This window comes from Colletotrichum truncatum (assembly GCF_014235925.2).
Source record: "Colletotrichum truncatum strain CMES1059 chromosome Unknown Contig_0009, whole genome shotgun sequence".
NCBI lineage: Eukaryota > Fungi > Ascomycota > Sordariomycetes > Glomerellales > Glomerellaceae > Colletotrichum > Colletotrichum truncatum.
Window position 1 is genome coordinate 3,182,338 of NW_027222406.1, and position 14,678 is coordinate 3,197,015.

At 47.0% G+C, this 14,678-nt stretch overlaps 6 protein-coding genes across 6 annotated transcripts; 2 read left to right on the plus strand and 4 right to left on the minus strand.

Moving 5' to 3' along the window:
* Positions 1-486: 486 nt before the first annotated feature.
* On the minus strand, positions 487-942 carry CTRU02_213435 (oxidoreductase domain protein; the record flags this gene model as incomplete). Its single annotated transcript, XM_036731666.1, has 1 exon — positions 487-942. The coding sequence occupies one exon, from the start codon at positions 940-942 to the stop codon at positions 487-489; it is 456 nt and encodes a 151-aa protein (XP_036576665.1).
* A 4,944-nt stretch (positions 943-5,886) lies between these two features.
* Positions 5,887-6,456, minus strand: CTRU02_213436 (gag protein; the record flags this gene model as incomplete). Its single annotated transcript, XM_070206052.1, has 1 exon — positions 5,887-6,456. One exon carries the CDS (start codon positions 6,454-6,456, stop codon positions 5,887-5,889), a length of 570 nt encoding a protein of 189 aa, XP_070060445.1.
* A 251-nt stretch (positions 6,457-6,707) lies between these two features.
* Positions 6,708-7,544, minus strand: CTRU02_213437 (oxidoreductase domain protein; the record flags this gene model as incomplete). The annotated part of the gene is made up of 1 exon (XM_036731667.1): positions 6,708-7,544. One exon carries the CDS (start codon positions 7,542-7,544, stop codon positions 6,708-6,710), a length of 837 nt encoding a protein of 278 aa, XP_036576666.1.
* A 578-nt stretch (positions 7,545-8,122) lies between these two features.
* On the plus strand, positions 8,123-9,079 carry CTRU02_213438 (ester hydrolase c11orf54-like protein; the record flags this gene model as incomplete). Its single annotated transcript, XM_036731668.1, has 1 exon — positions 8,123-9,079. One exon carries the CDS (start codon positions 8,123-8,125, stop codon positions 9,077-9,079), a length of 957 nt encoding a protein of 318 aa, XP_036576667.1.
* Positions 9,080-10,466: 1,387 nt separating this feature from the next.
* Positions 10,467-12,142, plus strand: CTRU02_213439 (uncharacterized protein; the record flags this gene model as incomplete). The annotated part of the gene is made up of 2 exons (XM_036731669.2): positions 10,467-11,355; positions 11,406-12,142. The coding sequence occupies 2 exons, from the start codon at positions 10,467-10,469 to the stop codon at positions 12,140-12,142; spliced, it is 1,626 nt and encodes a 541-aa protein (XP_036576668.2).
* Positions 12,143-12,284: 142 nt separating this feature from the next.
* On the minus strand, positions 12,285-14,662 carry CTRU02_213440 (uncharacterized protein; the record flags this gene model as incomplete). Its single annotated transcript, XM_036731670.1, has 6 exons — positions 12,285-12,960; positions 13,009-13,170; positions 13,223-13,438; positions 13,492-13,624; positions 13,727-13,884; positions 13,968-14,662. The coding sequence occupies 6 exons, from the start codon at positions 14,660-14,662 to the stop codon at positions 12,285-12,287; spliced, it is 2,040 nt and encodes a 679-aa protein (XP_036576669.1).
* Positions 14,663-14,678: the final 16 nt, after the last annotated feature.

Below are 14,678 nucleotides of genomic sequence, written 5' to 3' on the forward strand. Positions count from 1 at the left end.
ACATTAATCAATTAAGCATTTTCCATTGATTAGAAATCGTCTTTACTCTTAGTGATTGACCCCGTTTTGTTCTTTTGTGGCGACTCATGGACTGTACAAGCTTCTCAAATTGCCTACGTTAGGTCCACTTCGCGCCCTTCTTAGGCTGTCTCATCCACTCTGCGTGGACCTTGTACACCATCGAGTACCATCAGTTTTACGTGTAGTAGAATAAGCTTTCGGGTTGTTAAATCTAACCGTTGCCGTAGATGGCACTTGCCTAGTTCGGACTTTTTAGGGAACTGTTCTCGATTTGTAGTTGAGACTTTGATTTTAAAAAACCCCATACGCGACTTGAACGAGCTTATGGATGATCACTTTAAGTCATGCCTGCTTGGTTAGGTTTTTTTTTAGAGAGCTAGTTGCGTAAAAACCTGTCAAATCTGATTAAAGTGCAATTTAAACTGTCATGTACGCATTTTTAGACCCAGCAAGCAGAAGCCCCAGCTACCAATGCACCAAATCTTGAACCATCACGGGCAAGCCTGACTTCATTGACTTATTCGCGCCGACACCAACCAGAACAGCATTGCCGCCGTCGCGTATATAGGCAGCACGCTTAAACTTGTCACCTTGATCGCCAATGAGGACGTCTCGCAGCAAAGCGGGATCACCTCCACCATGTCCACCTTCTCGCTTCTCCACGTCAACAACATACGGCTCATCGAACAGAGGGTAAACGACAATCTTGGTTTGCTCAACACCCCCTTGAATATAGTTTTTCTCCAGATCCCCCAAACCCTTTTCGGTCACAGTCTCGCCTCCTGCCGAATAACCGCTTTCGACGACATTCACCTCGATTCGGCCCTTGCTTCCATTGAAAACGCAGCGATACCCTTCCCATGGCGCATACGCATATGTGTTATACGTCATAACCGCGCGGTTCTTGTATTTGATGATCATTGAAAGATTGTCTTCAATGGTAATGCCATCAGCAAAGCAATTCCTGTCGCGGATATAACCATCTTCATGCTCGGCTTCCAGATAGAGTTTTGTCACGCAGTCAATTTGCCCACCACTTATGGGGTAAAAAAAAGATGCTTCCATTCATTAGAGACTGTCTAGGGGTTATTGGGTTGATTATATAACCGTCTATTCGGTAATTACCGATTTGAAGGTTTTCATGCACAAAATGACATCCCCGTTAGTTTTATATGGGAAACAATAGCCGGGTGCATGGGTTGATGTTAGATAAACGATATTAGTTTGATGCAATACACCTGGGGTTCATTGAGCAAAGAGTGATTCATGTTGTTGATTGAGTGGTTCTACCCATTCCGGTTGAAGCGGGGTTCTGTTTTGTATCTACCCGTTCTTCCCGGTTTCAGCATATTGCAAGAATGCAACTAAGCTAGATTTCCTAGCATTTTATCCGGACGCAGGCGTCAATCTAACACACCCCCCCAGTTGAGGCCGCTTAGGCAGAGACTGATCCGCTGGGTTACTTAGTTTTCCAGTTTTTCCATTTCACCTAGAAGTTCCATTTCTCCCAGTGTGGGCAGCTTTCTCTTCTCTAGGTGGTTGGAGATGTCCACTAGGCCGATTTGTTTGATAAACGTCTTGAATGGCGTATGGCTCATCGGTTTAGTCAGTCCGTCTGCAACCATATCTGCAGTAGGTCTGTATTCCACTTTGATTCTATTCAATTGAGCTTCCTGTCTCAACCAGTGGTTGTGTATATCAACGTGTCGGAGTTTTGTCTGCAACTTGGTGATGTCCTTGTTGATCAGTTGTATTGTCTGGATGTTATCGCATTGTATTCGTATCCGTGATTCATCCAATTGAAGTCCAAGTTCCTTAAGTAGTCGCGATACGAATATAGCTTCTTTGGCTGCCTGAGCAAGAGCAAGTAGCTCGCTCAGCTTCTGTTGTTAAAGTAGTAACGGTTGCTTGCTTATTAGCTCTCCAACCGATAGTGCCTCCAAACAATCGCATTACATAGGCTTGGGAACTCTTGCGGTCCTCTGTATTGTCTGCAAACGAGGCATCGCTTGCTACGAAGAACTCATCGTCTCCGCCGAATTGCAAGGCAAGCGATTTGGTTTTCTTCAGATAAAGCAGAACCTGGTCTGCTGCTTTGTGGTGTTCTGGACCTGGGTTTGCGTTGAACCTGGCTAGTTTTGATGCTGCGAAAGCTATGTCAGGTCTAGTAATAACGGCAGCATATAGAATTGATCCAATCTTGCGTTGGTATCGCCTTATGGACGCTATGCTAGCTTGTTTTTCATACGGTCTTAGCTCTTCGCGTCTCATGGGAATGTCATGTCGCTGATCTCTATCTTCAGATAGGTTAGCAATCTTGTCAATATAGTCTGACTGTGATAGCCAGATAAGTTTCTTGTCTCGGTCTCGAATGATTTCGATTCCAAGGAACCACTGTAGTGGTTTTCCCCCCGTTAATTTATATCGTCTCTATAACTTTCCTGTTACTTCTTTGATTTCATTCTCTTTCTTCTTTTCATATGCCAGGACTATATCATCCACATAGAAGAAGATAATGATAGCTCCTTTGATCATGCAGCAGGGCTCATGTGGAACGGTTTCAAACCCGAGGTCTTTCAGCGTAGCCATAAGGTCCTTTTGCTACAGGAGTAGTGACTCTCTTAGGCCATACAACGCTTTCTGGAGCATCAGGATGATTCCTGGTTTCCGATAGCCTGGAGGCATGCGCATGAATATGTCCTTGTCTAGCTTTGCGTTTACAAACGCGTTAACGGCATCATACTGGATTAGTTCGAGGTCGAAACGTGCAGCAACCGCCATCAGTGTCCGGAAAGACCGTCCTGCTAGTGTTGCGGCATAGGTTTCTTCATGTATTGACTTGATTTGCTGGTCTCCTCTAACCACGAGGCGTGCTTTGCCCTTTTGAAACCGTCCATGCTTGTCGAATTTATATACGTATACCCACATGCAGTCTAGGACCTGACAGTCCTTCGCACGGGTGTCTTTTCGACTTATTTCAATCCAAGATTTCATCTCGGCGTGACTGCGTAGATGTTGTTGTTCCGCCGTCTCGAATAGCGTACCCATGGGGTGGTTTCTAAGATCAGCATGGCTTCGCGGTAACGGAGGCATCTGCCGCCTGTGTAGGCAACTTGGATTCTTTAACAGTCGTTGAAGCTTTGCTTTGTCGATCTGCTTTCCTTCAAAGATGCCCACCGGCGTGGCCTGTCGTCCAGCCGCAAACGCTGCCTTCCATGCTTCAAAGACATCATATAAACTTTCACCTTTCTGAGCATTTGCTTGTAGGAATTCCGAATCATCCCGAATCGTCATAGCTAGAAGTGCTGTCGGTGGAAGAGACACAGGGGATGGGTACGGACGACTCTGGGCATCAGAATTCTTGGCTTGGTTATCGGTGCCGGCTTCTGCCTGGTCTCCCGTGCCGCCTTCTGGTTTCCCCAGGTCGACTTCCGCGTCCCCGGTTTGTCCAGAGCCTTCGTCGGTACCAGCTGGTTGATCAGACTCAGCCTCCAACTGTTCAGCTCCTGTATCTCTTTCTACTTTATGGAGAACGGCATCTTCCCAACTGAGCTGGGTTCCGACGTCCTCGTCTTCTCCATAAAGGCCCTCCCAATTTGTTTGGGGTATAAAGGCACCGGTGTGGTCTTCTTCTGCTATCATATTTCGGTCTGTTTCTGGTTCCTCAACCTGGTCAAGTAAATTGATTAGCTCTTGCTGTCCGACGTGAAGGAGGTCATCTCTTAATTGGTTCAAGTTTCCGTTAAATAATTCGTCTTCGTTAAAAATAACGTCTCTTGCTCCGACGACTCTTCCAGTCTGAGGGTTCCATATTCGATAAATGTTTGTTGACTGGTACCCCACAAGAAAACCGATCCATGCTCTTGGGTTCAACTTTTGCCTTTTCTTCCGTTGTAATTGAGCATCCGTCGTCATAGCATATGCCTTGCATCCATAGACACGTAGGTGTGCTTGGTATGGCTTTCGGTCTTGGACCGCAACCCCGTCTCTGTGCGCTAGGGCGGTATAAAATCTATCGTACGGTGTTCGCCAGCTATACATATGCTTTGGCGTCCGGTTGTACAGATATACAGCTGCACGGTAAATCTCGACCCACAGATGCTCTGGCAGCCGAGCTCCTATCCTCATAGCCCGCGCTTTCGCCTTGATAATTCTCCCTGACACCTCAGCTCCTCCGTTCTGTGCTAGGGTGTTCGGAGCTGATGCTTCGACTCTGATATGTTGGGAGTGAAGTAATACAGATACAACTCCTCCCGTCACGATTTCATTATCGCATTCGATAATCTTTGGTTTGATTTGGTATTGTCGTTCGAGTATGCCGGTTATGTTTTTCAATACGGTACTGATCGTTCCTATTCTTCTTTCCGCAAGGTAGTAGTCCCAAATCATTCCCGACCAGCGGTCCGTGATTAGCATTACGCTACTTCTGCCTATAGGGTCTTTTAGAAGGTCATGAAAGTCGATTGCTAATCGCTCACCCGGGCCGTAGCCTACGTTCCGTGGTTGACAGCTTATTTGACGCTTCATCTTGGAAAGTGCGCATCCATCACATTCCACCGTGGTTAGTCCTTTTATCCGGACCCCTTGTGAGGTATTAACTAGATGTTCCAGAGCCTGAGGTCCTGGGTGTCCAAGTCGAAGATGCCACCTCCTTGCGTCTGCTTTCATAGCACCTTTCTTTGTCCAGGAGTTCAATTTGTGTCTTCGAGTAACGAATGCAGTATTCGGCGTGTTAGGAGGTATATCTTCGATGACGAATTGGTCATATCGGTCCATAACCTTGCATACGATTAAGTTATCGAATGACCTTATGTAGTTAGAACGAAGACGATTGTCCCACCAATATCCGCGTTTTCTTAATTGTCTAAGGGATACCAGATTGCAAGGGAAATTTCCACATAGTACGACATCGTTCAGTTGGATTATTCTTGGTCCTCTCGGTCCCTGGGTTTGTATGTTCACATTCCCGTATCCTTGGATAGGAATTCTGCTTTCTCCAGCAAGGATGAAATCCCCAGCCTCCGATCGACGGAAGTTGTTAAACCGGTTGAAGTTATTAAAGATATGTATTGTTGACCCTGAGTCAAGAAGAGCCGAATTCTTCAATGGGTAGTATGTAGTGCAGGACATCGAATTAAACGCAGAGACAACGAAGCTGGCTGTGCACTCTCTAATACTTCGTCCTAGTCAATCGGTAGCTTCAACGTGTTTGACTTTCTTGATGCGGTTGATTTCATCCTTGAGAGATGCGTCGTTCTTAAGTCGATGTTCAACCGCATCACGGATTAATTTCCTGCCCTTGAAGTAGTCTGGTGCATCGTTGGAAAACACATAGTAGCAGTTTTCTAGAGCGTGATTGCCATCACAGGCTTTACACACTATATTAGTACTCCGTATGGTGACTATGCGTTTTCGCTTTCGGCTGTTGACTTGGTCTTGACTAGGTTAGCTCCCTTCTTCGTTATGCGTTTCAGCCTCCGTCCAAGATGTATTGTCGCGGTCTGCAGCAAAGGTTAGGCCAAATACGCCTTTGGTTATTTAGGAACCTTTCTCTCGCGAGCTAAGAAGATCTCGACGTTCTGCTTCCTTCCTGAGGTCTTTTGCAACCTCTCCGATCGTCAATGATTTTTCCTCAAGTTTGTTTTTATAGATTCCAGCATATATAGCTGCCCAACTTCCCAGAATTGGTTGGATGGCCTTGGTCAAATCGTCGAACCAAATATTAGGGTCTTCCACGCCTCCGGTTTTCCTCACGAGCACATGGTTTGCCGCCATTTCCCAGGAAGTAATCCATCCAGCGAAGTCTTTAGGTACCCTAGTCAATATTGTTATAGCTGCCTGGTACTTTCGACGAGCCGCAGCTTGTTATTCTCTTTCAGTAGCGCCTACACTCGTCTGTAGGTTGGAGTACCATGTCCTCAAATCCCATATAGCGCGGCAAGAGCTCTGGCGTAAGCCATAGTCAACCGTATCAATAACCCAAGCCTTAAGCTTCTCAGAATTTGCTTCTTGCTCTTTGTATTCCTTGTAGTCTTGTTCGTAAACCCTCCATTCGAACGTAAAGGAGGCTTTGTCGTCCGCAGTAAGTTCGGATAGATTTCGAGCATGGAGGTGTAGGTCAGTTGACTCAGTTGCTGAGGGTAGGGAGTCGCCCGCAGATGACTGGCTAACTGTCTGACTCGATTGGCCACTGTGGCGGGTCTGTCTCCCCTGTTGGGACAGTTGCTCCGGGTCGGTAGCTCGAGTAATCTTTCGATTATAGGATTCAACTGTCGGTCTCGCAGGTTTTTCCATTAAAGCTCCATCATTTTCAGGATTGATGTAATCCCATAAATGCAAGCCTATAGCTTTTGTTTGGAATTCTTCGTCCCAACGGCCCCAGTCTTCAAAGGTCCGTAGTAGTACCTTCTTAGATAAGGTATTGCCACTCGACATCGTATCTTTCCATGCGCGTAACTGGCTCTCGAGCGATATGAGACTCTTAATTGTTAGATAAACGATATTAGTTTGATGCAATACACCTGGGGTTCATTGAGCAAAGAGTGATTCATGTTGTTGATTGAGTGGTTCTACCCATTCCGGTTGAAGCGGGGTTCTGTTTTGTATCTACCCGTTCTTCCCGGTTTCAGCATATTGCAAGAATGCAACTAAGCTAGATTTCCTAGCATTTTATCCGGACGCAGGCGTCAATCTAACAGTTGAATGCATGCCCCGATATATGCAGTGGTCCGTGTGACAAGTTTCTTCAGCTGAGCGTTTTGGTCAATGTGAATAGCAAACGGGTCGTTTTTCGCTTCCTCATTATCAAGGTATCGTTCTCCAAGGTTGGTGACGCCACGTCGCTGGGCATTTTCCTTGCCATAGAATCGGAGGTCTCCAAGGCAATAGACCAGTTCGGGTTCAGTATTTAGCCAGAAGTGGACAAGGTCGAAATGATGAATTGATTTGTGCATCTGGATGCCGCCGCTGGTCTCCTTGTTTCGATGCCAGCGACGCATAAAGTCGGAGCCGTGAGCGCAGTCGAGAATCCAGTCCATGTGAACTGTGGCTATTTCGCCAATCACATCAGATTGAATCAGTTCACGGACTTTGGTGTGGTGAGGAGCGTATCGATAGTTGAACAAGACACGGACTTGCTTCCCGGTCCGTTTTTCAGCATCAATCATTAGCTGAAGCTTTTCCTCGTCGATTGTCATTGGCTTTTCTGTGATTGCATCACATCCAAGCTCCATTGCCCTAATGCAATACACATGATGGAATAAGTCAATTGTGGTGACAATTACGACGTCCGGCTTCTGCTCAGCAATCATTTTATCGAAGTCTTCGGCCTTGTAAGTAGGCACTTTCTGCCCCCCGAGTTCCACAATCCGGTCATTGGCTGCATTCAGACGAGTCTGGTTCGTGTCGCAAATTCCGACAAGGCTGGAAACATTGGCAAATTCTTGAAGGATGCTCTGGTAGTAAAAGGCGGAACGAACGCCCATGCCGACAATGGCATAACGTTTGATCTGGGTAGAAGCCATGTCAAATTACAGTGGAATGAACTTGGTGTTAATGATGTTGGAGAATTCCTGTTGTTTGTTTTGGATCATGAGGAGAAAATAGAATCAACGGAAGCCTCTTATATGCAAACTCAAACCCCAATGACCAGATGATGAGAGGCCATACCTGAGAGGGTATGCCGATGTACCTTTTTCGACATAGTCAAACTTTAACGTTGATTTGTACCACTGTACACACAGGAGCACTTGGCAATGCACATCTGAAGATCTAATCCCCAAGCCAGGCAAGTACACCCGCCACATTTTGGTTGTTACATTCTTTGGCCGTTGATAGTTGGCTGAACAGACAGGACTACTACCGCGTGTAAGAGCGGAGGTTTCCTCAGACGGGTCGGAAAGCTGCGGGGTGCGTCCGAACGTGGATGGAGTGTATGGGAACTCCACCCGGCATAAGTCCGAACTGCGGGGTTCCGATCTAGTTCGCATAATCAATCAGTCATGAAGAAGTGATACGAGTTCCGCTGGTCCACCGTCTCCCTTCTAGGTTCCGTACGTCAAACAATCAGCTAGCATTTGATCAACTAAATCAACCGGCAAACATGCATATCCAGAAAGTCATACTATCACCCCCTAGTTTGGAGGAACTTGCTGAGCGTTTGCAAGCCCCCCTTGCTACCAATTACCACCAATCGTCAGTTACTGTCGAGACATGCCCCGATCTTCGGCAAGCGCCATTTAACCTGGCCTCAAAAGGTCTTTGTGGGGATGAAAAGATCGCAGACATCGGGGGCCAGCCAAACCTATTCCCTCGCCCAAGACTGGACAGAATATGGAATATGCATGAAATTGGGAATGCCATCGAAATGAGTCCCGAGAAAGGCAGTTTGATCGGTGCTGGCGCAGGCCCGTTTCATATCATTGGCCAAAATAGCGAGCTTGCACCAAACCTTGGGTGGGAGAAAGGGCTAGACCAGATTCTCAATCAAACACGGATCATCAAAATCATCAGCCAAACTGGTGCTGTCTGCGTTGAGAAAAGCCCGTCTCTAGACTGTGGACTGATGGCAAACCTTTATGGTTCCGAGGGCAACCCTGGCCAGGTTCTCAAAATAACTGCGCGGGGACGTAGGGGGGACGAAAAGAGCTTCACAGAATGCATCCGTAAAGGCATTATTGCTGCATATGGCGATGACCGAGCAATAAGTCTTGGCGGAGCATTCGTGGTCAAATCAGGAAAGGCAGTGTATCATGTTATGCCCGATTTTCCTCCGCAAAATGAGCTTCCTTTCAAAGATCGTAAGCAGGTTGATGACTGGCTGACTTGGCATAACTTTGATGCACCCGTTGTTTGCTTGTCAGTCTTTCACTCTGCAGATCCCGGCAAAATGGGACTACGAATGGAACATACGCATGCATTTTCTGCAGCGGGGAAGGATGCTGGAGGACACTATCATTATGAAGCGAACGGGTCAGAAGACACCATTGAATATGAAGGGTACTTTAACACTGCAAAGGCTTTGTACAGGGTAGATAACCCGTCAATAATTCAAACTTAATATTACTCTTGATAAAAGTCGAAACATCTTGGGATCTTCATGAACCTCACCGTACAAAATGACAGTAGGGGGCTACCTAAGCAAAGGCAACATGGAGAATACCGTTCTGGTAAAGCACTTGGAGGGAATGGACACTAGTTCATCGGGATGAACAAGCTCCAGAACAGATGCCAAGGGCATATGTCGGTATGAGCTACATACAGGGGTACTTTATGTGTACTCAACGAACTCAAAAAATATTTTTATTCGAATCACAGGTCACACAGGCTGCTCTCATAGTTAAAATTGATTAGAGAAACTTCAATGACACGAACTGAAAATTTGATAAAGTTTCTAGTAGTGGTCTCTAGCCTTGATTACAGGTAATGTCAACGTCCTTTCGAAAAGAATTGTATTCTTGGCAACCCAACAACTTGATTAGTCTTTGACATGGCTTTACATCATCAAAGGCAAATATTGCGACACATTTACACCCTACGTCTCAGCTGAGGCACGTTTGTTAAAGTTAGTCCACTGCGTTTAAGATATTATGCTATTTATCCTTGCTGACTGTCTCTTTATGAAATTATAATGGAGAGGCGATGGCATGTAGTTGCTTGACCTACCTAAAATGTACCATAGTATTCATTAACTCGTTAGCCAGGATGGCAGGCTCAATGTTGTGCTACAATAGTTAAACGGCGACAATTTCTACTGATATTTTATTCCGGGCCGAATGTGTGCGGGGTAAAGAACCGAGAGTGGCAGAGCGGAGAATTTCCTCTTTTGGGGCGGGTGTGACTCGTGCCACCTCAGACAAGTCTAACCGACACCAAAGTTCCCGCTGTCGTCCTTTTCCAAATTGGAAACCTTCCCGCCTGTCTCATGGACCTTGTTCGACGAGCTTCACAACAGCCGACCTGTTCGTGGGTGCCTTTCCAGCAGACTCTGCGCATGTGGAACCTGAGCTAGCAGTTCATCATATTAAGATATTCTGCGGGACCAGGTCGATTAAGCATAGCGTCATTCATGGAGATCGTTTGGCAAGCATCTGGTGGTCCGGCCAGAAAACGTGTTTCCCAAGATAAGTCCATGTTACCCAAGTTTAAGGCCAAATGAAGCTGACACGGCTTCTCTGGTTCCACCATGCCAAAACTGCCGCGCACGGAAGAAGAGATGCTACCATGCTGAGCCGCCGGAGGGTAGTGGGAAAAATGCAAGCCCTGTGGACGTAACGGAGCCGCATTCGCCCCCTGCCACTCGCGAGCCCAGTTCAAGCCCAGGCCGAGTAAGCCCTTACAACCCCGAGTCTGTTCTGGAAGACTTGTCAGAAAACCCAAACCCTACATCAACTCCAAAACAGTCGAATTTGTGCCCCAGGCATTCGCAACCCAGGCTGGAGAGTGTCATGCAACGTACCACAGAAGTGGTGACAACTGAGGCATCAACCGACAGAGCCCAGCGACTACTGTTCTGGCATCGGAAACAAAGGAAACGAGCCGCTTCACCCCACTTATCCGAACACTATCGACGATATCTGGAGGATGTTGGCGCATTCCTCGTGCTCCCAAAGTCGACAACGGACGCTCTGTTGCCGATTTATACGGCGTCCTTGGACGATCTCATTCCTATCATGGACGGCGCAAGTGTTGTACGTGATCAGAGTAACGGGCAATCTTCCAACTACCTCGTAAGAGCGATATGTCTTGTTGTTTGCAAGAGCAAACAAGCTTCGCCATTCTTACAATTAGTCGAAGGTGGTCCGATTCTCGAACCTTTGGAGTTTGCGTCCAAGTTGTTGGAGGGACTTGATGCTGCAGTTAAAGCAAACCTAGAACCAGACCGAGTGACAAAGATTCAAATCCTCACGTTGATGCACTTGCATAATGATGGGCTGGCTGGAGTAGACCGGTCTTCCAGTTACCTGTCACAGGCCATTTGCGAAGCGTGGTCAATCTCCTTACATCTTAAAGTCCCTGGAAGTCCTGAACAAAAACGCTGCGACTTTCTTTGGTGGACGCTCAGAAACTTTGACCGATTGAACAAGCCGATCATGGCGGCTGCACCCTTTATGATTGATGATACCGACGTGGCTGTCGATCGTATCAGTCCGAGAGAAGATGACTACCGTTCTCAAGTAATGTCAATTTCTTTGACACTAGGGGACCTGATGACTACAGCAACTCGAGTTTATAAAGCTAGCTCCAAGGCAACTGTTGACTTATGCGACGACTTCCCATCACTTTCTGAGCTCACTTCAGGCACTGCTTTTGAGCGATTCCACAGATCCCACGCAGGTGAGCTAGCTTCCGGTGACTGACTAAGACCTTGTTGATTAATGAAGCAGCTTATCTCGAGATTTGGTATCATGTCGCCGCCATGCTGTCGTGCCGCTACAGCGGGCCAGGCAGGCCTCAGTATTCCAGACGTCTAGCATCCGCTGATAGAGTAATCAGCATCATTTCACAGGAGGGTTCGGAAAGACTTCCGCCACTTCCACTCATACCCTATGCAATTTCAATGGCCACAACCGTAATCTATCGTGCATTGCGAGACGAAAGACGCAATACCTCCAAAGCATGCGAGGACCTTGGTCTTTGCTGCAATGCCCTGGAGATTTTGTCTGAGCGATGGACAAGCGTCAAGGGTGTGGCGCGGCTGGCAAAGAGATTATTGAGGTTCATTGATCGAGGAATAACTCAGGTGCAGCTGGGAGACAAAAACGAATGTCTCTGCAGGGACTGCGGGTCTCACGGAACAGCAGTCTCGGCTGTAAGCAGGCCACTGGAGATAGCCCCAGAGGGCCGTAATGAGACAGTCCATATCCTGCAACCGACCACACCAATACCCTGCTTGGTAGATAGCAGCCAAACTCTACACCAAGAGAACGGAGCAGGCATAGATCAACTTGTGCAGCTACAACCCGGCGACTCTTGGGAAAACTTTGATGTATCGTACACTCAGCTTGATAGGGCATTTCACGATATGTTTGACGATGGGATGCCAGATGTTTTTCGGGATCCAGCGGCATGGGATTTTATTGAAGTACCAAACGAAGCATATAGCCATTGGTCGACGCAATAAGTAATGTGGTTAGATATTACAGTGTCGAACTTGAAGTGGTATTTTTCGAACAATGGATAAGAGTTCAGGTCTGCCCAATCACAAGGAGTCTATTTACTATTGGCCAAGCAAACTACATCGTTTCGTATCCCTCAGGGTCAAATCATGTAAGGTTTGAAATCTCCCAAGTTGCCATAAGCTCCTCCGGCCCTGAGCTAGTTTCTACTGCAAATATCCAATCTAGGTCGATTCCTAGTTCTGCTCCCATCGCTTCGGTCGCCGGCTGAAACTGCGCCCAGTTGTGCTGATGTTTCTTGACTGGTTGCGAGGTTGACGAAGGGGAGTCGCCGTTGGCAGCCAAATCCGATTCTGAATCCTTGCGTAGTCGTTTCCGTGGAGTTTGAGACGAGCAAGTCGCAGTGGACTGTCGACGTGTGCGATTTGACTTAGCTCGGACCCCCCACTGCCGTTGAAGCATGACAAGAAAATCATGAGCTCTCTTCGCATTTTCCCATGATGGTGAAAATTCGTCGAGTGCTCTGAAACACGTTCCCAATTGTACCGCCAAGTTGTCATATTCGGGCCATGGGATGTGAGATACTGTTGCAAAAATCAATAGCAACGCCGCAGAGCAAGTGATTGTAACCCCCTGTATGTTCATCCGTCGAAGAGTGTATCTGTCTTCGTAAAGTTGGAGGAGTTTTGCTATTGCTACTGCTGCTTCAATGCATGCTTTTCGAGCATGGTTGTATCCCGGCCCTCGCGGTGGCTGAGGTTGTATGTAGTGTTTTGACATCCAAGGTCGGTGAGCATGAATAATTGCTTGAAAGTAATGCATACTAAATGTATGTTAGCTTCATCTTATCAATTAGTGTTTGTAAACTTACTGTAATAGTAAAACATGAGGTAAATATGGCGTTGAATTATCTGCATCATTTAAATTCACCTGAAGAACCGAAGGTAACGCACTTCTCCAGTCTGTTAGTTCCTTTACGGTTCTTTCATTCATCTCTTGCAGAATTGGCGAGGGGATCTTTTGGCTCCCGTAACTGTCAGACGTTAGTCGTTTTCCATTTTAGAATACTAATAGTCAGGACACACAGTGAATATCCGAGAGGGGCCATAATTTCGCATAGCAATGCTCGTTGGCGACTCAAATCCTCTGAATAGTCCGTCATCGGGCTCCCCGGAGACGCCAGCGATGTATAAGAGGACCACTGCCCCGAAGGCTTATCACTTATGACACTTCCAGGCTTCGCAACGGTAACGCCTTCCATGCTTATCCGAAAGGGTCGGCCCAAATGAAACCCCCAGAGACTAAAGCTATTTAAGCATAAGTACCTTTAGAATAGAACATGAGAGGGACCTACTGGTCAACGGTGTATGCCCCCCAAAATACAGTTTTGCGTAGATCAGCTTCAGCTTGGCTGATAGATCTTTTTTCCACATATGGTGTCATATCAACATGCAATGCCAAGTCAAATGCAAGGCGCATGGCCATTCCTTATGTGAAAATAAGCAAATAATTTGTACTTGTCAAATGTGTAGCCTTACCACTATAAAGCCAGCCACGAGCGTCTCTTTTGCATCCGATATCGTGCCCACTGAGTACTACCATGGCTTGAACAGTCGCAACTGTGGGACAGTCCAGTTCAATTTCTAGTAAAGCTTTTGCTCTGTCGGCAAAGAAGTCTGAGAGGGACTTGGGAAATGTAACGAAGGTAGGATGGTGGCGTGATTCGAATGCGGCTCCTAATGCGCAGCTGGCATAAAAGTCAGCAAAGACTTGGCTTTTACCAGAAGGCTACAAGTCAAGTGTTAAAAGTAAATTTCTTTGTAGACTCACATTGAGTTGCGGAGTGCTTCAGAGTAATATGGAGTGTCAAACTTGCCGTCTCGCCACTGCACTTGTGCTCTTTCGTACATGTCACGCTGTACCACGTGAGACGCAGGATCCTGCCAAGTGAAATAGAGGTTGACCAAGTGCTCTTCGATGCTGTTTGGTACTTCTTTGCCGATATTCAGGCGATCCAGGTACTCCTGGCCATCATTACGAACTGTGCGATGTACGGTCATGTTGTCCGGGGCAGGCATGTGGACTAAGTTGAAGTTAGATGTGGGGCCGTAATACCGAATTTGGCCATCTGATCCGATTTGAAGAGACCCGACACGATCTGACAAGCGATCTATTAGTTCTTCGGTGCTTTCAGTATCGCTCGAATCACTATCGCTGGGCGGCGAAGGCATCTGACCCTGACTTGAGCCATGGTTGGGTGGGTACCCTGTCGTTAAGATATCCCTTGTTGGTATTTCATTTAGTAAACTTGATGTATCATCAGGCCCGTCCAGCGGACCGTCTGAATCATGCCAATCCCAACCAAGCAGATCAAGGCAGTCATTGTGTTCGTGCTGTCTAGGGGATTGAAGCTGCCCCGGGACATCCTTCCATTCAGCGGGCAAGTTTGAGGTCAAGTCGTGCGTTTGGGTGCATTTTGGTGTATCGCTGGCTTGTTTATCCACATCGACCCCCGTTGATGTCATGAGCCGTCGATTCGGA